Below are 20,789 nucleotides of genomic sequence, written 5' to 3'. Positions count from 1 at the left end.
GACAATCATTCACTGAAAAATTGTAGCCGTAGATAACAATCCTTTTTGTTCCATAATCTATGGATCTATCCACTGGAGCTACCCACATCAATCAATTAGCCAAGATTTTAACCGGATACAAAATCAGTGGTGATTGAACTAGTGGTATATTTATGGGGATTCTATTTATCGTTGTAGGATCCCTGTTTATATTTCATCATATTACATTTGCCACATCTCAAATGGGGTGTCTCCATCTCCCCATAAGCAACCCTTATGCACCCCTCATCAATACATCTATAGTTCTAAAATATCCAGTTCAAATTAGCATTTGGAAAACGTGCAAAAAAAATGTGGCCCTATAGTTTTTTTAACTCACATTAGACAGGGGCAGCATCTTAAATAAAATGCTTGGAGATTCCCAACATTTATTTTTCTCAGGTAAAATGATTTGAATGCCCTTCTTTATTCAGTATCATTCAGAAGTTGACTGTACAAACTATAAAAGTGTATGGCAAAGATGAATAAGGAAAAATCATCATCATCATCATGATGGAGGACAATACTATGGTTTCCACTGCTGGTATTATTGTTGTCGTTGCTGTTGTTCTAATTGATGATGGTGATTGTGATTTTAACTGTCAAATGCAATTTTCTATCTTCTGAGTTTGTTGAGTCAGCCACTGAATGATGCACAAAGTTTGAAACCTAAATAAAACACAAAAATTGTTGAATTTTTGTTCTTACTGTGGTGTATTGGGCTGGCTGGCAGCTCTGACTAATTGTTGAAACATCTTTCTTTCATTTATGGGGTCCATTCCTGACAAAAATAAAAATAAACAAGGTCTTACACACTGTATATTATTACAAGGAGTTGTGACAATTGCAAATGCTAACTGACCTTGATTTATCTCATCAACCACCCTAAAGGGGCAGTTTGTTAGATCTTGTAGGGAAACAAGGTAAAGAATGGTTGAAACTGAACGCTCCTAGAAAAAGGTAATTCCGAAGTACAGTAAGAATAGCAGTCACAATGCAAGATGGCAAACCAAATAATTCTGTTTAGTATAGTACCCCTCCAGACTGATGGTGGGCGCTGAGTACTTTAAGTTGTCCTGCTTGCCTGATGATCAGTGTGAAACCAAACAAAATCATAAACCAAGCTGACAGAATAATCTTGAGCATAATTTGACTGTACAGCTGAAGAGATTGCAGTACATTTTAGTAAAGAACAACATTTTATTCCCATCCCCCCCCCCCCCCCCCGGGAATGAACCATTAAACTCTCTAGACATCTGGCGGGTAAAAAATGTAAATACCCAATTTGTGTATGAATAACACAACAATCAGGCAAAGCCCAAAAAAAATATAGAAGTAAAGATGCTCAATTAGAAGATACTTTTTCTATGAAACTCAATTTAACTTTCATGAGCATAGGAACAACTGAACAACACCAAGTGTTTAAATTACTAAGTTGCTTAAACTTCAAATACCCAATTTGTGTATGAAAGAAATAGAAGTGAGTAAAAAAAAAAAAGGGAAAAAAAAGAAGGAAAAAAAAAAGGTGAAAAGAAAAGGTCAAGGTATATATATATAGAGAGAGAGAGAGATTTGTTTCTTATCTAATCATTAACAACGAGAGATTTATGGATTTTCTTTTCTTATCATTAACACCCTTAACTAATCTATTTGAATTGATATAATGGGAGATTTATTTCCATACCAATTCAAGTTACATTTCTTTCCAAATAATTAATGATGGGCGCAGACTACAACTTGAGGAAAGAAAATCCATAAAACTTATTTCACTGTAGTTTATCATGCTTAAAACTATGGGTTTCAAAAAAATTTAATCAAGGCAACTGCTGCTTCCATTTGTTACTGTTAATGTACATTGTATAATTTACCATCACCTACCACACACTTACCATCACCTACCACACACTCACCTACTACACTCACCTACTACACTCACCTACCACCACCTACTCCCTACACCTACATCTATATAAGGAACCCCTCATTTGTAATACAGAATATATATCAATCAATACATAATTCATTTTCCCTGTATTTCTCTCTTTATACATTGAATTTACATGGTATCAGAGCTAGGTTAAGAACTTAATATTTTCGTTCCACCGGCGGGCGGCAATCTCGCCTTGGCCGCCCGCCGGACAAACCCAACACAGCCACACATAGACACCATTCTCTCTTCTCTCTCTAACACACTGTTCTTCTCTTCATCCACTCAATTCACCTTTATTCTGAGCAACCCATATCGAAAGACTCCTTCTTCGAAGCCAATTCTATCACTTTTTGGCAAGACACAGAGGCATTGAGAGAGTTCAAGAACGGACTCGATCCTAACTCAGTCAGACCCGGTTCGTGTCTGAGCTCATGGGACTTCACTCTCGATCCATGTGACAACCTCTTCACATGTGGGTTTCGATGCGACCTCGTTATTTCAACGATGAGTCAAGTCACCGAACTCGCTCTCGACCAGGCGGGTTACGTGGGTTCACTAGCTTCCACCTCCTGGATCCTCCTCCACCTGCTACTGTGACTCCTTCACACCCAATCAGCCCTCTATCGAAGATAACAGATAAAGTATCTGGCCCAGAGACTGGAAGATGAAACAGGTTTCTGATATATAACCATCCCAATACCAGATGAATCAAAAGTTTTTGCCACTACCTTCCAGCATAGAGATTCAGTCAGAACCACCATAGAGTTCCAGACATTCTGATCTCTTTTATCATCACGGTATACTGGCAAACACACACCAAACCCAGATCAGAAGTGGCGGAGATGGGTCCACGGTCACCGCCAGAAGAACCACCAACAAAGGCGGAGGCCGCCAGCGACGCCTCCGACACCCGCACATATCCGCCTACCACGTCGGCGCCGTCGGCTTAGGATCCGACGGTCGGATCTTCGTCAGCGTCAACCTTGAGTTCCCTGATCTTCGTCAGCGCTCCTTCGTCTTCTCTCTCCGCCTTCCCGTCGCCGACTCGATGCTGTCGACCCCACAGAGTTTGGGCTTCTTGTCAAGAATGCCAACCAGAAGCTCAGAAACACATACACATAACAGAGAAGGAGAGAGAGAGAGAGAGGCTCGCTTCAATCTTCATTCCTGATCACAACTGGCTGAACAACAATGGGTGCTGGTGGACGAATGCCTGTCCCAGCAACCAAACATGAACAGCAGATTCCCACCCACAGGGCCCCTCACTCAAAGCCACCATTCACTCTCGGTGAAATCAAGAAAGCCATCCCACCCCACTGCTTTGAACGTTCTCTCTCTCGGGCATTGTCTCTCTCTCCCTCTTCTTTTTAATTAAGTGCTTCACACACCACCCCCCACATGGGTTGGTTTCACTTTTCCTCATCACTATATTCCCACACTCTTCTACTTTCTTTTCTTTCTTTTTTTTTTATATATCACCCACGAGCCTGCACCACCCACACCCCCACTCTCTTTTTTATTTCAACATATACAACCCATTTTTTTTATTTTTATCATCCTCCTGATCATGTTCCCCCCTTTCTCTCTCTCATTTTTTCACTTTCCAATTCCCCGAAGAATTCATGTTGTTCCCACTTTTCTTTATTTTATATATCTATATATATATCTATTTTTATATTTAAAAAAAAAAAAATAAAAAAAAAAATAACATGAAAAACACACACACAAAAAAAAAAAAAAAACCATCTTTTATTCCTCTCAGGGATCCACCCCGATCACCATTTTACACACAAAAAAAAAAAAAAAAAAAAAAAAAAAAAACACACACACACAAACCACAACAAAACACCCACACCCACAGCGGGATTTTTTCTTCTCTACTCTACTGCAGGTCTCTTCTTCTTGCCTCCGTCCTGGCCGGCCCTTGACGGTGTTGCCTCAGTGCTTCCTTGTCCACCGAGCACGTTCACTCCCCCATACTCCTCTACTGCAGCATATGGCGGCCCTCCAAAACGGAACATCACGGTGGCCTTCCGTTTCAGCTCCTTGTTTTCTGCCCTTAGCACGCTTATCTCTGCTCGCGCATCCTTATACATGCGTTGGAGCAGAGCCAGCTGGGAGTTTAAATGCTGCACCTCATTTGTCCTACTCTGCAGCCGGTTCGACAAGTTTGTGACCGCCGTCATGCTTTCCACACATGCCTTCAGAGTATACTGATTGGCCTCCACATCCGACTGCACAGCCATTTTTTGCTCCACCGACTGCATCGGAAAGTTCAACGGAGCAAACCCAGTGGTGTTTGGTTGAGGTTCACGGGACACCGCACCTGCTATCTCTCTTGTGGACTCGTTGAGGTCGGGAAAGAGAGTAAGTAGACCACGGGACGACGAAGCCATTTTCTCTCGCAACAGAGTGTTACAGACTATCTCTCTCAGCAAAACGACCTCTTTTTCTCAGCAAAACGAAGAATTTTTCAGAGGTTTCTCTCAGTTTTTCTGTCTCAGCTTCTGCCTCCTCCGCTTCGGTTTATAAAGCCCATGACACAGAGGCAGCCACGCGCATCGCGCGCCTCTTGACGCCAGACAAACGGGCACGCCAGCCAAAGCACTCACGTGCCTCGCCATCATATCTGGCACGCCTTTTGATGCATCAGGCACGCCTTTTGATGGCACGCCTTTTGAGGGTGCGGGCACACCTTTTGAGGGCACGACTTTTGAGGGCTCGATATCTACATCCATGTATATTTTTTGGGCAGCCTATATACACACTCATACAGTGTCTTCTACACCGGTCAGCTTTATCAATCCCTTTGTTTCAACCTCAAATAGGTTTCTCTCTTTACACCTATTTGAGTTTGAGGGGGGGTTATACACAGTATCATGTATAAGTCGCTCATGGCGCACTCCCTAAGTCGCCCCCTTGGTGCACCACCACAACCTCTGCTACAACGGTCCGACATGACCCCATAAACTGTCATCTACAACGGTCTGACACGACCACACAGTGTCTGCTACATCGGTCCGACATGACCCCGTAAACTGTCTGCTACATCGGTCCGACATGACCCCGTAAACTGTCTGCTACATCGGTCCGACATGACCCCGTAAACTGTCTTCTACAACGGTCCGACATGACCCCGTAAACTGTCCTGCTACAACGGTCCGACATGACCCCATAAACTGTCTTCTACAACGGTCCGACATGACCCCGTAAACTGTCCTGCTACAACGGTCCGACATGACCCCATAAACTGTCTTCTACATCGGTCTGACACAACCACACAGTGTCTGCTACAACGGTCCGACATGACCCTGTAAACTGTCTTCTACAACGGTCCGACATGACCCCATAAACTGTCTGCTACAACGGTCCGACATGACCCCGTAAACTGTCTTCTACATCGGTCTGACACGACCACACAGTGTCTGCTACAACGGTCCGACATGACCCCATAAACTGTCTGCTACATCGGTCTGACACGACCATACCGTGTCTCCTATCCTGTTTTATTTATCAGTTTATTTTTCTGTTTTGTTACTCTCTCCAAACTCAAGTTGGCTAGTACCTATCCTCCTTGAGTTTGAGGGGGGCTGTTAATGTACATTGTATAATTTACCATCACCTACCACACACTTACCATCACCTACCACACACTCACCTACTACACTCACCTACTACACTCACCTACCACCACCTACTCCCTACACCTACAAACATCGGTCCGACATGACCCCGTAAACTGTCTGCTACATCGGTCCGACATGACCCCGTAAACTGTCTTCTACAACGGTCCGACATGACCCCGTAAACTGTCCTGCTACAACGGTCCGACATGACCCCGTAAACTGTCTTCTACATCGGTCTGACACGACCACACAGTGTCTGCTACAACGGTCCGACATGACCCCATAAACTGTCTGCTACATCGGTCTGACACGACCATACCGTGTCTCCTATCCTGTTTTATTTATCAGTTTATTTTTCTGTTTTGTTACTCTCTCCAAACTCAAGTTGGCTAGTACCTATCCTCCTTGAGTTTGAGGGGGGCTGTTAATGTACATTGTATAATTTACCATCACCTACCACACACTTACCATCACCTACCACACACTCACCTACTACACTCACCTACTACACTCACCTACCACCACCTACTCCCTACACCTACATCTATATAAGGAACCCCTCATTTGTAATACAGAATATATATCAATCAATACATAATTCATTTTCCCTGTATTTCTCTCTTTATACATTGAATTTACAGTTACCACCTCCACCTCCAGTTGATTTGCCTCGATTAGCTTATCATGCTTTTAAAGGGATTGATGAGCAGTATTGGGTCATCAAAGTGTATCAGAGAAAGAGGTCACAGATTCGTAACTCTTACAGTGTGTGTGTGTGTGTGTGTGTGTGTGATGTAGGAACATCCTAGGTGTAGAGCATCACCCTGGGTTGAAGTGGGTGTTGCCCCAATTGACTGGAACCCTGGGCTAGAGGATAAAGGAATAGATTTGTCTCCTCCCACTAGTTGCGGCTTTTGGGAGCAGTGGTGGGTCTCCCTGCATCAATAAGGGTAGCCCATTGTGGGAGACTTCCGCCACTGTGGAGTCTAGGAAAAGTCAGATGTAAGTGGCCTTACCCTCACATGCAAAGAGGCTATTTTCGTGTTTCAAACCTATGGCGTCCAGGTTGCAATGGAGAGCTTTGCACCCTCATGTTCAGTTGAAAGGCATACTTCTCAAAAAGATCAAATATTCCTCAAACAATGAAACAAATTCACTAACAAAAACTGAAAAAAGGTTCAAAGATTGCAGTTACCTGAACTTTACTTTTATAAGTATCCCATATTTATCGAAGTCCATATCATGCTCATCTGAAAGAAGCAACAAATTAAAATAGAAAGTGATGAAACCAAAAAATAAGAATATTTTTTAAGATACTAGCACAAGTACCCAATGAAACTTCTCCTGCAACGGCCATCTCTTGGAAATTACGACTAAACGTCTCATTTATCTGAAAAACGAGGCTTCTCAATGTTGGAAGCCAACTTTCCTGCAGAAATGCTAAAATCAGATATTCTTGGGGTGGTCTGACTGGATGGGCACATATACTAGAAAGAAAATATATCATAGTATTTATTAATTTTTTCCCTTTTTCTTGCAGGGAGGTGGTTCAATATACATGCAAACAGACCCTTAAATATGAGTTTAAAAAGCAATGGAAGTATCAGCAGTAGCTCCAAATCAAACTAGCCAGGTAAGAAAGCCAGCAAATTTCCCTCACCTTTAAAGCATTTATTTTATCAAATTGCCTTTTCCATTCCTTCTCATCTAATTCCTGTTTCTTTGAAAGTTCCTCTATCTGGTAATCGAACAAATTATGAGTCAAACATCATGTGAATAAGCAGATGAAAATAACAAAAGAAGGTAGGATTTACTTTTTTCTGACGACTTTCATATTCTTCTAGAATGTTGTGGTTTAGAAGAAAAATAGAATTAGCTTGAGAAATAGTATCTTGAATAGCAGCCTCCAACTCCTCAATGGTGGTAGGCATCTACAGGTCGACAAGGAAGACACATGATAAAGTTCCAAAATAAAGAGCTAGGCAACTTGACCACTGAAGAATGATTTTTGAACCTTCATCTAGACAAAATCAATTGTTGATAAATAAAACTAGATAGAAATAAATATAGTAAAATAAAAATAGATACTTCAAATAAAGAATAAAGGCTGGGATTTCCAAGTTAGAATGACTTGCATAAGAGCATAAACTCTCTGCCATTTCCCAAGCAACTCACTAGTCATTCCTGGTATGAACCAATGTACTCAAAGCAGACACAGAAGTCCCTTGCCACAACAAAATGCCATAAAAGATGGTTTGTCGCTCAAATGCCTTACACATGCAACACCACTCAGGAGCAATTTTTCTAGTTGTTCCAAGCTATCAACCGTCAGCATTGACTCCAATGTCACCGACCAAACAAAAAGGAAACTTTAGAAGGCATTTTCATTTTCCAAATTCTTTTCCCACAAAGTTCTGGATTCCCTGAACACAAACTAACACAACATTCCTATCCTCTTTCAACCTAGAAGGATCCTCTTGCACTTCCTAACATCGACTGCGTACACCAAAAAGGTGTGCTTCCCAAACTTAATCCGCCACTATTGCTCTAAATTCCTAGCAAGCTTGCAAAGGGCCAGAAATCTATTGCTCAAGGCTGCCTCTCCTCACTAAAAATAATTCCAATGCTCACAAGCTAATCATTTCCATCAATGAATTATGAAGGCCACTCCGATGGTCCCACCCCTTCCAGATACCTTTCCACAACATTAACCCACAAAAGGTTTTTTTTTTTGGGATGGATAACCCCACAAAAGGTTGACACAATACAGCTTAGAGTTCTTGTATTCTAGGGCTGTAAAGCAGGGGAAAGATGGTGGATTTCAATCTTTAAACAAGTTAATCGGGTTAGATTTGTAAGTATGAAGTCCAAGCATTAGATTCAGGTTTGATTATCAGAGTATTACAAACAAATTTAGACTATCATAAATTCACCAAATAATAATATAAAGAAAGAGAGGCTTAACCTACACCATGAGGGCTTAATTGACATCCACATTCAAGTCTGAGTTCCACACTCATAAATTGAAGGAATGCTGCCACTCCTACCAGAAACCGTAAAGACAAAGAAACTTTCAAAAAATTGCCTCATTCAATATAGAAATCACAAGAGACTAATTATGGAAAAATAAGAAGTTTTTAAACAAGACTAAACAATGAGTGATACATAAGCTGTTGCAAGTCTACATAACCATTGAAGACAAAGCAGGAAAAACAGGAAGACAGATCCTAAAGACACTGGAAGAGTCATTTTCGCAAAACTTGGCTAACAGCCTTCTTTTCCTAAATATTGGCTAGCTTAGATAAGCAATCCATACCCAGCTATTCAAGAAGGCTGTCCTCAGATGATCTTCGGATTCCATAGCAACACATCTGACAACTATTCAAATAGATCTAGTGCTTACCTGCCTACAATACGCCTACACCAATAGGGTTTTATTCCTATGGGTTGCTTTGAGGGGTCTGACATCCACGGCGGAAACGAACCTCCCTTGTAAACATTCAATGCTCCAATTGACTTTTTTGAAAATCAGCTCCATAGGCTGGATTGCAACCTAAGAAAGGACTCTTATCTCATTTTATAGTGAATTTCCTAAATAGGGGGATCTGGTAGCAAAATAAAAACTCCTAAAATTAAAACTTTCCATCAACATCACTTTCCAAAACTCCTAGAATGGCTTCCAACTAATCCTAACCAAGAATATGAAAAGAAAAAAACCTATAACCAAACAAATAACCCCAATATGAATACTAGAATATGTTATACTGAACAACTGATGAATATCAAATTGTTGGGCGACATGTATGTCTCCTGAATTTCATTGAAGACAGCCACCTACCTCACTAACAACTTCATCTGCACATTTCTACCACTTTCCTCCATGAACAATCGTTTTTGCTTGCATATCTCCACAACTTTCTCAATAAAGCTTGATTGAACAGCCTTAATTCCCTTCTAACCAAACACCCCACCTTCAAAGAAAGCACATGCCATCCCATCCAACTAAGTGATATTTGAAACACCACTTCTGTACATCACTACATGAAGTTTCTTTGGAGCTTCTCTAATAATTTCCACAACTGAAGCAGAAATGGTTATGATAGACATGAAACAAGTGGAGAGACATGGCAAGGTATTTTTCTTATTGTGAGAATACTATTAGCATAGTATATATTATGTGAATATTGTTTCTTATTTAGGATTGGTTTAGATTTATTCTTGTTTCCTATTTAGGATTAGTTATAGAATTACTATATATATCAAATGTACACATTGTATTGTTTGACAATTGAATATGAGTTTATTTAGAAATCTTACATGGTATCAAAGTCGTGTCCGAAACCGTAGTTCTTACCTTTGATTGGTTCGACGTTCTTCCTTCAACTTGAAGGTTCCCTCTGGTTCGAAATCATCTCTGATTTTGCTCTTTAGATTCAATCAAGTTCGAGTCATCAGATCACCCTCTGCCCCGTCAGGTTCTTTACAACTCTTCTGATCTTGAAACGTGTCTGATTCAAGGCCTGTGGGTGACCATCGGAATCATGTTTTCTCGCCGGAATCGTAATGTTGTCTGTCGCAAATTGGTCTCTTGAGTGTCGCGACCCGTCTTTCCTTGCATCGCGACCTATCAACTGCATCATCGTGACCAATCGTCGCGTCGTCTCACCTTCGATTCACAACCCTCTCTAGTTCGCCTACTTAGTGTGGTCATCTGGTTCAAACTTCTCTGGTCGACTTCATCTGTTGGAGATGCGACATTTGTTCTTCGACTTCGTCTTCATTTGTTGCTGGACTTGCAACATCAGTTGCATCTGTCAGAGTTGGGGCCCATTGCATCGCGACATCTCTCTCCCTCTTGTTCTAAGTCTCGTGCCCTGGTTCTTCTTTGGTTGATCATAGTTCTCCCTTATTCTTTTTTGGACCACACAAGGTTCTGGATATTACATTTAGACCCATCAGTTTTTTGTTTCGCCCAATTGGTTCTCTAGTTTTGGTTCATTATGGCGTTGAATATTCATCTGCTTTAGCCTTTTGCAAAGCTCAAGAAAGGGCAACTAACTTCAGATGAATGTGTCTTCTACCATCAGAGGGGTCATTGGAAGAACAACTGTCCCAAGAAGGGACGTCTGCTTGCCTCGTCTTCTCAGCAGTCTCAAACTCAGTTCTGTGCTCCTCCTCAGAGTACTCTTCAGCCTCCCACCACTTATATTGCTCTTGTTTCAGCTCTTAATCCTGACTTGGCTTCTTTGAGTGCTTCAATTGGTCAACTTCAGCATATACTGTCTACCTCCCAACCATTTTTGTCTACCTCTCAATCATTCTTGCCTGCCTCCGTTGTCTCCTCTCTTCACTAAGGTTTGCTTGGGTCTTCTTCAGGTATCTCTTCATCTGTCTAGCTTTTTAACTCTAGTACCTCTCATCATATAACTCTTTATCTCTCCTTACTTCAGAATTGTACTCCCCCTCCCTTTTCTATTACTGTTAATGTTGCTAATAGGTTTGGTACGCCTGTTATATCCGTTGGGTCTGTCATACCGTCTCCTATGTCTGTTGTCTCTATTCCATCCATCTCATATGTTCCTCAGCTATCTGCCAATTTATTATCTATTAGTCAACTTGATGTCTCTGGTCTTGATGTTATCTTTTTTTTCTTCTATCTGTTTTGTGCAAGATTGGATGTCCAAGCAACAGATTGGGATTGGCCGTAGAGTTGAAGACCTCTATGTGGTAAAGAGCTTGCATCTGCCTATGACTACCTCTTCGACTGTCTTTCTTTTTTTTCAGTTAGATTCTCTGTCAAGCCTTTTCTATTTGTGACATTCCAGATTATGGCATTTGTCTGCTGACCGCCTACGATCATTAGCTCAGTCAAGTATATAGGGTGAAGTTTGTCCTAGTCAACTTACCAAGTGTAGGGGGTGTAAACTTGTCAAAATGACAGCCTTACCTTTCCGTAAAAGTGCTTCTATATCTAATACACCATTTTTTTTAGTTCATACTAATGTCTGTGATCCTTCTCCTGTTCTCATTAAATGGGGTTCTACATACTATGTTTCATTTGTTGATGATTGCACCCGTTACACTTGGATTTATCTTACGACTCATAAGTCTGATTTCTACCAGATATACCGTATTTTTCAGTCTATGGTCACTACACAATTTAGGTCTACTATTAAAGTATTACGATCTGACTTCGGTGGGAAATATTTTAAAACTGAGTTTTGTGAGTATTTGGCGAATTTGGGTACCATCCACAAAACTTCCTGTACTGGCACACTTGCCTAAAATGATCGAGCTGAGCGTAAACACCGTCATCTTCTTGAGATAGCTAGGTCTCTCCTTCTCTCTGCCTCTGTTCTCGCTCCATTTTGGGGTGAGGCAATTCTTACTGCTGCTGTCCTTCTCAATCGTATGCCTACTCCCCTTCTCTTTGGTCGATCTCCTTATGAGCCTCTGTTTTCTCAACTTCCCAATTACTCATTTCTTCGTGTGTTTGGGTCTGCTTGTTTTGTCCTTTTACCTCGTAAAGATAGAACCAAACTTAGTGCCCAGTCTGTCTTGTGTGTCTTTTTGGGTTATAGTCTCGCTCAAAAAGGTTATCACTGTTATGACCCTTTTTCACATCGCCTTTATGTTTACCGCCATGTTGCGTTTCTCGAACGTCTACCACACTTTCAGCTTCCTCCTCTCACTACCCCAATTTCCAAAAAGAATTTGGTTCATATTGATCCATTTCCTTCTGAGATCCCATCTGATGAGTACATCTCCGCAGTTCCTCCTGAGCTTGTTCCATCTTCTCCTTATGTTTCACTTCTGGCTACTTCTCCTCCTCCATTTTTGGTTTATTCTCGTCGCAAGGCTCCTTCTCCACCGGTTGTCTCTGCCCTTGTTGCTGATCCTCTTGCTTTTGACGACTCTGATCCTGCTGCACACCGATATCCTACTTGAGCATGTCATTCTCCAAACAGGTTGGGTTGATCTAATACATGTTTTTCTGCTTCCTATCGTACTTTTGTGTCTGCTATTCACTCTTTTTTAGAACCTCGGTCTTACAAGGAGGCCTGTCAGGATCTTTATTTGGTTCAAGCTATGTAGTATGAGTTGTTTGCTTTGCAGAAAACTTGTATTTGGGAGTTGGTCTTTTTGCCTGCTGGTAAGAATCTGGTTGGTTGCAAATGGGTTTACAAAGTCAAGAATCATCCTGATGGTTCTTTTGAGCACTATAAAGCTCATCTAGTTGCCAAAGGTTTCTCACAGGAGTATGGTATTGATTATGAAGAGACCTTTGCTCCTATTGCCAAGATGACTACTATCTGTACCAGTGTTTTAAAAAGCTCTAGGCGCATCGAGGCGCCAAGGTCACCTGGAGCCTATCGCGCCTCAGCGCGCCTCACCAAGACAAGGCACAAGTTATAGAAGTTGAGCAAAATATTAATATTGCACAATTTTCAACATAAGTAAATATTTAATATGTATGTTATTAATTTTTTTAATAAAAAGAGAAGAGAAGAAGAAAAAAAATAATTAATTTTTTTAATATATATATATTATTTTATTTATTTATTATATTTATAAAATAATGTGTTTCAATTAATTTATTTTATTTTATTTTATTTTATATACATGTGTATTTTTTTTTATTGCTATGTATAAGTATATATTATATTTTATATATTATCTATAAGTATATTATATATTATATATTATATAATAGGTATTATATAATATATTATATATATGAATCAAGAAGATAAAAGAGGGAGACAAAAGCGAGAGAGAGATAGAGATAGAGAGAGAGAGAGAGATCACGATCGCGATCAGAGAGAGAGAGATCACAATCACGAGAGAAAGCGAGAGAGAAGACGATGAAAGAAGAGAAGAGAAGAGAAGAGAAGAGAAGACGAAGCAAAAGAGAAGAAGTAGAGAGGAGATGAGGTAGACACGAACCTGAAGGAGACGAGTCCAGTCGATGTCGAAGCTCAGATCAGTTGATGGCTAGTATACAAACACAAAACAGATCAGTCGATGGCGAAGCGCACAAAGAGTGCGCCTTGAGCCTAATCGAAAGGCGAGTGCCTCAGCGCCTTCTTGCACTTCTCGTAACTCACCTCGCTCGCCTACTTTGAGCGCGGCCCTTGCACCTCGCCTCGCTTAGCGCTAGGCATGCGTTTTAAAACACGAGTCCGTACTTTGATCTTTGTCGCTGCTATTCGTTCTTAACCTATTTATTAGATGGATATTAAGAATGCTTTTCTTAATGGCCATCTCACTAAGGAGGTTTACATGCGTCCTCCCCCTGGCCTTCACTATTCCTCTAGACAGGTTTGTCGCTTTCAGTGTGCTCTATATGTTTTGAAGCAATCTCCTCGTGCTTGGTATCGCTTTCAAACTGCTGTTACTGAGCTTGGGTTTCATTATTGTGCCCAAGACTTTTCTTTATTTCTTCTCCACACCTTTGCTGGATTTGTTGCGTTATTACTGTATGTGGATGATATGATCATCACTGATTCTGACTCTTCTGCTATATCTGAGGTCAAGCAGCATCTTTTCCGCACCTTTGAAATGAAGGATCTAAGCCCATTGTGGTATTTTCTTAGTATTGAGGTAGTTTATTCTCTCAAGAGCTACTTTCTCTCTCAAGCCAAGTATACCAATGAGGTTATTCATTGTGTCGGTCTTATTGACACTAAACTTTCTGATAACCCCATTGAGCTTAATGTAAAGCTCACCACTACTAGTGTTCTTCTGGATGATCCTACTTTATATCGAGAGCTCGCGGGTTGCTTAGTCTATCTGACGATTACTTGTCCTGATCTTGCCTATGTTGTTCATTTGGTTAGCCAGTTTGTCTCTGCTCCTTGCTCCACATTGGGCTGCATTGGTTAGGATTCTTCGCTATCTCTGAGGTACTATATTTCAGGGTTTACTATTGTCCTCTGCTTCCTCTCTGGATTTGGTAGCCTATGCTGATTCTGATTGAGCTGGTGATGTTACTGATTGTAAGTCCACGTCTAGTTTCTGTATGTTTCTTGGCGATTCCTTGATCTCTTGGAAAAGCAAGAAACAAACTGTTATTGCTCGCTCTACTGCCGAAGCTGAGTATCGTGTGAAGTTGTCTGGCTTCGTTGTCTTCTCTCTAACTTAGGCGTTCCTCAGTCTTCTCCTCCCTCTATTTTGACAACCGTAGTGCTATTCAGATTGCACATAACATTGTCTTCCATGAGCAAACCAAGCACATTGAGATTGAGTATCACTTTGTTCATCAGCATCTGCAGTCTGACTCTATCTCGCTTCCTTTTATCTCTTTGGCTCTGCAGTTTGCTGACTTCTTTACCAAGACTCGCATCACTGCTCGGTTTCAGTTTTTTTTTGACAAACTCTCAGTGTTTTCTGCCCAAACACCTTGAGTTTGAGCGAGGGTGTGACAATACTATTAGTATAGTATATATTATGTTAACATTGTTTCCTATTTATGATTGATTTAGGTTTATTCTTCTTTCCTATTTAGAATTGCTATATATATCAGATGTAAACATTGTATTGTATGATAATTGAATATATGAGTTTATTTAGAAATCTTAGACTTATCTCCTTATGCTAGAGATGTCCCTATGATACTTGTCTAAATTTTGTTGTGTCAACATGTCTGACTGGGCATGTCATACTTGTGTCCTGTTTATTTGTCTATGCTCGATAGATCCTCAATACGGGGAGATGAAAATTCTCAATGCCTCTAAATATATATTAAAGGGAAATTAGAGTATAAACACAAGTATAGTAGAAAATTTATAAAATGCAAAGCAATCTCTTTTGTTGGGGGAACTAATCACCTAATATAGATAAATGTAGCGAAAATATATATAACCCAAGACACCCAATCTAAGTAGTGTAGACACATACATAGAACACAAACACAACAAGACACAAATATATTGACATAGTAAGTTCTAGAAAAAGATAGCATGGGCACAAGAAGACCCGACAACATAAAAATGCCTAATGCATATGCACATTAATATTTTTCAAGTACATATGTGCTTATATATACACATACACATGACATGCTTAGCATTGAAAAAAGGAAAAAAGAAAAAGCACAATTAGTACCCATTAATGGGTCTTTGGGAGGGATTAGATTGGATACGTACGTAACCTTTGGTGTAACTGCACAAAGTGGTTGTCCTCAAACTTGAACCCACAACCACAAGGTTAATAAGCAAAGATTTTAACCACTAAACCAGGGGTTACCCCTATGTGACACACTTAGGATTGATTTTTAAAAAATTTATTAATAATTGAATAATGAACAAGTTGAAACTAGACATACACAATGACATTATTCTTCTATTTTCTTCTTATATCATTTTTCTCTTCTTTCCAATTGTGTTCATATCATATATTGGGAAGTATATATATTGAATGCTTGAATTGTAGGGGCAAATATAAAATGTCATAATTTTCTTTTTACTTATTATTTTACTATTTATGTAAAGATTGGATACTATAGGATGTTTTTATCCTATTTACAACAATGTAGGAGAATGTTCCTCAAGTGTTGGCAGAGGATTTGGAAGGTGTCAACCAAGTGTCCAAAATTATGAAAATTTGTTTTTAATTGTGGAGACATCCAACTAGTCCCTAACAATTGTCGGTGTTCGAATTATGGCTGACACAGACACAACTTGTCCACAGAAATTTCATATGCTACTTAACAATTATTCATTCATTCCATTCATTATCGGCGCACACACAAAAAAAAATAAAAATAAATAATAATAATAGTAATAATAAAAAGAGGAAAAACAAATAGATATTGTTTGACTTAAGAGAAACTAAATGATATAAACATTTTAAAAAGGTCTTCATAGATGATAATTTCTTGATATATTTACGATCTTTGAAATTCTAAGGATTTAGTTTTTCATAGGCCTAATCAGTTATGCATAGATTCAGGCTCATTAATTGCACTCCTACAATAACCAGCCCATTAAAACCCAAAATATTTTGGAAGCATTTAGTTTTTTTAAACGTTTTACACTGCTGTTTGCTGTAGGTTATTTGCACTTCAGAATGATGTACATATACATCTATCTATCTCAATAGGATTTAAATATGTAACCATATTTACAAACATAGCTTCCGTCAATTGTTATATCCAACAATGAGAATTATGCTGACCACTTTTTTTTTGGGTACATCGGAAATAAATTATGCTGACTACTTGACTCTTGACAACTGTACTTGTGCCAATGCACCAGACCCGGAAACACACTCAAAATAAATATATACACATGCATGCATATATATATTGCTCTTCATGATGTTTTCAAGCGCAAAGACAGAATTCAAACGCAAAGTCAAGACTCATATAACCAAACCTCAAGAAATGCCTGTTCAAGTTCTGGAGTGATTATGGCAACTGATTCTGCATGCCTCTTCACTGCTGATAACTGTTGTCGACAATCCTCCACCTCCTTCTTACCTAATCAAGCAAATTAAAATCAACTCATAATACCTTATATTAGCATATTGCATCTCCTGTAAAGATTTAGGCCATGAAAAAACTGCAATAGGATACTACAAGAGAGCCTTGGTCCCCTCAATATTAGAGGTATCTTCATAGATCATTGTGGCAATAATATTTTATAAGGTTCATCTACAAAAAATAAGGTTCAACTCCTTTGGAAAGCAATGAAAAAACTTCTTCAGGAGTGTCGTTGTTGGTTATGATTTTGAGGTACTGGTTGATAGCTGTTAGCACCTTCTACTTGAAAGCTGCGTGGTTGGCATTGGCGGCACCTTGCGCCTATGTCCAACCAAGGCCATAACATGACGGTGGCATGCCAAGACAGCAAGGTGGGAATATGATAAGTGCTGTGTGGCAGCTGCACTCAACCCTTGACCAAAGTATGCGTAGCATGGCACAGATGCAAGGCATTAATATGACCTCAATGTGGGTTGTAGCATACTTGGGGGTTGAACACAATCAGTGGACAAGACTTGGTCTAGTGGCCAATACAACCAATTTCGTGGCTGGCTTGATGGGGCAGATTGCAAGGCAGTTATTGGCAAACATGCATGTCTGTTAGAGGCAGTTACCTTGTTGGGGCAAAGACAAAGCAAGGCTGAAAATCAGGAGACAAGGCTGGAAGTTAGGAGCAGTTGCTGGCAGTTATCTCCAGATTATTTCCTAAGTCTCTAAACAGTTGGGGGTGTCAACTGCCATGCCATTTGGCAAACTTTCCTTGTATTGCTGGTTGTATTTTGTAACTGACTGTAAGCCTATATAAGGCGTGGCCACGGAACTCGAAAATTCAGTCAAGTGTTTTTGAGAGTCTCCATTGGCATTCCTTTGTATTGTTGGTGCAATAATAAAAGTTGGGAAATTCCTATAAATTTTGTGTTGCCTTCTCTCTTGTTCTAACTTATTGTGTGGTGTGTGTTGGAAATTGGCTGAGACTAAGTGTTGGAACTCAGTGTCATCACAAGACTAAAAAATTTATACTCTAAAAATAGTGTTGTGACAAAAGCCAAGGTATGTTATTCTGCATCTCAACATTTAGTTAAGTTCATATGTGAAATTAGATTTGACATGATCTCAGGTTGAGATTAAGAAAACATACAGATTGGCAAAGTGAGGGCCTACTATTTCATGTCAGATTATTTCCATTACAAAGATTCCTCATCTTTCCATGTATTCCGTTATCAATAATTTCCTTGTTTTTAATAATACATAATTGTTTCTTATAAAAGAGAGAACACAGAAAACAAGACAAAATATGAGCCACTACATAGCAAAATAGGAAACGTTTTGAAATGACAGAAACTGAATCACATTTGAAATGTACTTACAATATTCAAAATGCGAAGATGCTTGCAGGGCAAATTTTTCTTGCTGTTTGACATTGACTTCCATTTCTCGAATCTGAGCCACAAAATCATGATTTGATACTAACATTTAAATAAATGACATACCAAGCAAACAAAAGAATTAAAAGGAATACACATGACACCTGTTAGAATTGCATAAAAGAAATAAAGAATGAGAAGAAGAAGAGAGAGAGAGAACTGCTGCTGAGTTTATTTTCACACTTCAAAACATATATTAGGGTTACACATACTTATAATAAAAGAATAAATGAACAAATGACATAACTACCCTTACTAATACTTAACACTCCCCCTCAAGTTAGTGCAAAGATATCTCTCATGCCCAACTTGCAGCATATGGGATGGAAAACCTTACTACTAAGACCTTTAGTAAACGCATCAGCCAAATTGATCTTCAGACTTCACAAAAAGCATACATATTAAACCCTTATTCAATTTCTCCTTGATGAAATGTCTGTCGATCTCAATATACTTTATTCTGTCATGCTGAACAGGATTGTAAGCAATACTAATGGCAGCTTTGTTGTCACAGTACAGTGTCAATGGTTCACCGCATATTTAGGGTGAAAAATTAAGAAGAAAATTAAAATAAAAATCTAGGGTGAAAACCCATCAAATTTCGATCATGAAGGATCTTATTTTATTTTTTTTGATGTGTATAGGGAAGAACGAATGAAACAAGGAACAAGAGAAGAATCTTCAAGGATGAAGATGAAGCTCTGATACCATGTTAAATTTGCATAAAAGAAAGACAAGAATGAGAAGAAAAAAAGAGAGAGAGAACTGCTGCTGCGTTTATTTTTACACTTTAAAACATATTAGGCTTACACATACTTAAAATAAAAGACTAAAGGAACAAATGACATAACTACCCTTACACACTAATACTTAACAACACCCCAATATAGAAATTAGAAAAAGTTTTCACATAGTCAATATGAGCCTTGAGAGGAGCATTGAATTAAAATTTGAAAAGACAGTGCAGTAACTTATGTCAAAAATGAAATTTTACCACCATATGAATTCAATGTTTTCTCAGTGTAAAATTTTATGCATCAGCAAAAAGCAAAATGTTGGAGATCTTTGAACTGTATTTGAATTGCTGGGTCAAAGAATTCATATTCTTAAAAAAAAAAACATATATCCAATGTAGTAACAAGTCATATGTCACATAGGCAGTTATGAATCAGAATTGCCATCTGTACAATCATCCGTTTGACTTTCATATTGGCTTTGTAAGTTGTTACAGTCCAAGGTTTCAGCTTTTGTAATTCAAAGCTAAACAAAATCTTGTTGATGTCCATGAATAGCACTTAGCGCATGCAATAATATCATGTCATTTTTTTTTCTGGATTTACTGATCACAACTCTTTGAAAAGTCCGGTTCAAATTTATCTTGAAATTCTTGAAACGTATCCCATATGTATGGACATCTACCCACAAAAGAATCCCATTCTGATGACCTTTTTTTATTAGCAAAAAAAAAAAAAAATTGTACTAACCCTTAACCAAATGAAAAGAAAGAAAGAAAACGAAAACGAAAACAAAAACAAAAACAAAAACAAAAACAAAAAAGTACAAAAGATAGACCCAACACCTCAAATACAACCCATAAAATCGATATGTGAGGAGAAACAATAAAATTGCAAAACAGAAATTCAAGGCCCAATTATTAATGGTTAAAAGATCTTTAACAACAAACAAATAAGACTTCCACTCTAGTCAACAAACCTATAATAGAAAATGATCAAAACTTCAGCATTTGGAAAAATAGAGAAACCAGCATATGATGAGACTCTCAAATGAGATGAACTCAAAAGGAACCTTCCCCTCCAAAAATTTGAGGCCCACTTTTATATAAGGGTTAGTCCGAAATCCCTATGTAATGGGAGACCCAAACTCAATTTTGATCCCTCAAAATTTTGGATTGCCCACTTTGTGCAAGCGTTGGCCTTCAAAATTTAATGCCCCATGTACTGGCCCTCCAAAAACTCAATCTAGTCTCACGTTAAAAAACAATTGGTAAACCACATGTTAAAAAACCTTGCAATAAACAAGAAATATTTACTTGATTTGATACGCATGATATTATATTAAACAAAAAAAAGTATAAAAAGTAGTGAAATTTTGCTAGAGAAAATAGATTGGTCTCTCTTATGTGGGTTCCGAAGATTTTTTAACTGGACCACTTGTGAAGCTTTATGGGCCTAAGGCAAGTTAATTAATATTCAAATAATTATATGGGGTTATAAGAAGTAGGTAGCATGTCTAAACTTAGACAATTAATGGTCTTTTATAAGTTTTTATTGGTCTAATTAGCCAAT

The 20,789-nt window shown here is 38.9% G+C and overlaps 1 protein-coding gene across 1 annotated transcript in view; it reads right to left on the bottom strand.

Moving 5' to 3' along the window:
* The window catches only part of SMC5 (structural maintenance of chromosomes 5), a 49,823-nt gene that overhangs the window by 7,273 nt on the left and 21,761 nt on the right, over window positions 1–20,789 (bottom strand). Inside the window, exons 20-28 of the mRNA XM_028233873.2 lie at window positions 18,427–18,499; window positions 16,953–17,056; window positions 7,389–7,505; window positions 7,235–7,312; window positions 6,904–7,003; window positions 6,770–6,824; window positions 1,054–1,102; window positions 881–968; window positions 727–799 (exon numbers count right to left, since the gene is read on the bottom strand). Coding sequence (XP_028089674.2) covers window positions 727–799; window positions 881–968; window positions 1,054–1,102; window positions 6,770–6,824; window positions 6,904–7,003; window positions 7,235–7,312; window positions 7,389–7,505; window positions 16,953–17,056; window positions 18,427–18,499 — 737 coding nt within the window. The remainder of the gene's footprint in view (window positions 1–726; window positions 800–880; window positions 969–1,053; window positions 1,103–6,769; window positions 6,825–6,903; window positions 7,004–7,234; window positions 7,313–7,388; window positions 7,506–16,952; window positions 17,057–18,426; window positions 18,500–20,789) is intronic.

This window comes from Camellia sinensis, chromosome 5 (assembly GCF_055761805.1).
Source record: "Camellia sinensis isolate YWXY chromosome 5, ASM5576180v1, whole genome shotgun sequence".
NCBI lineage: Eukaryota > Viridiplantae > Streptophyta > Magnoliopsida > Ericales > Theaceae > Camellia > Camellia sinensis.
The sequence above is the reverse complement of the archived record's forward strand: the minus strand, read 5'-3'. Positions and strand labels throughout refer to the sequence as shown.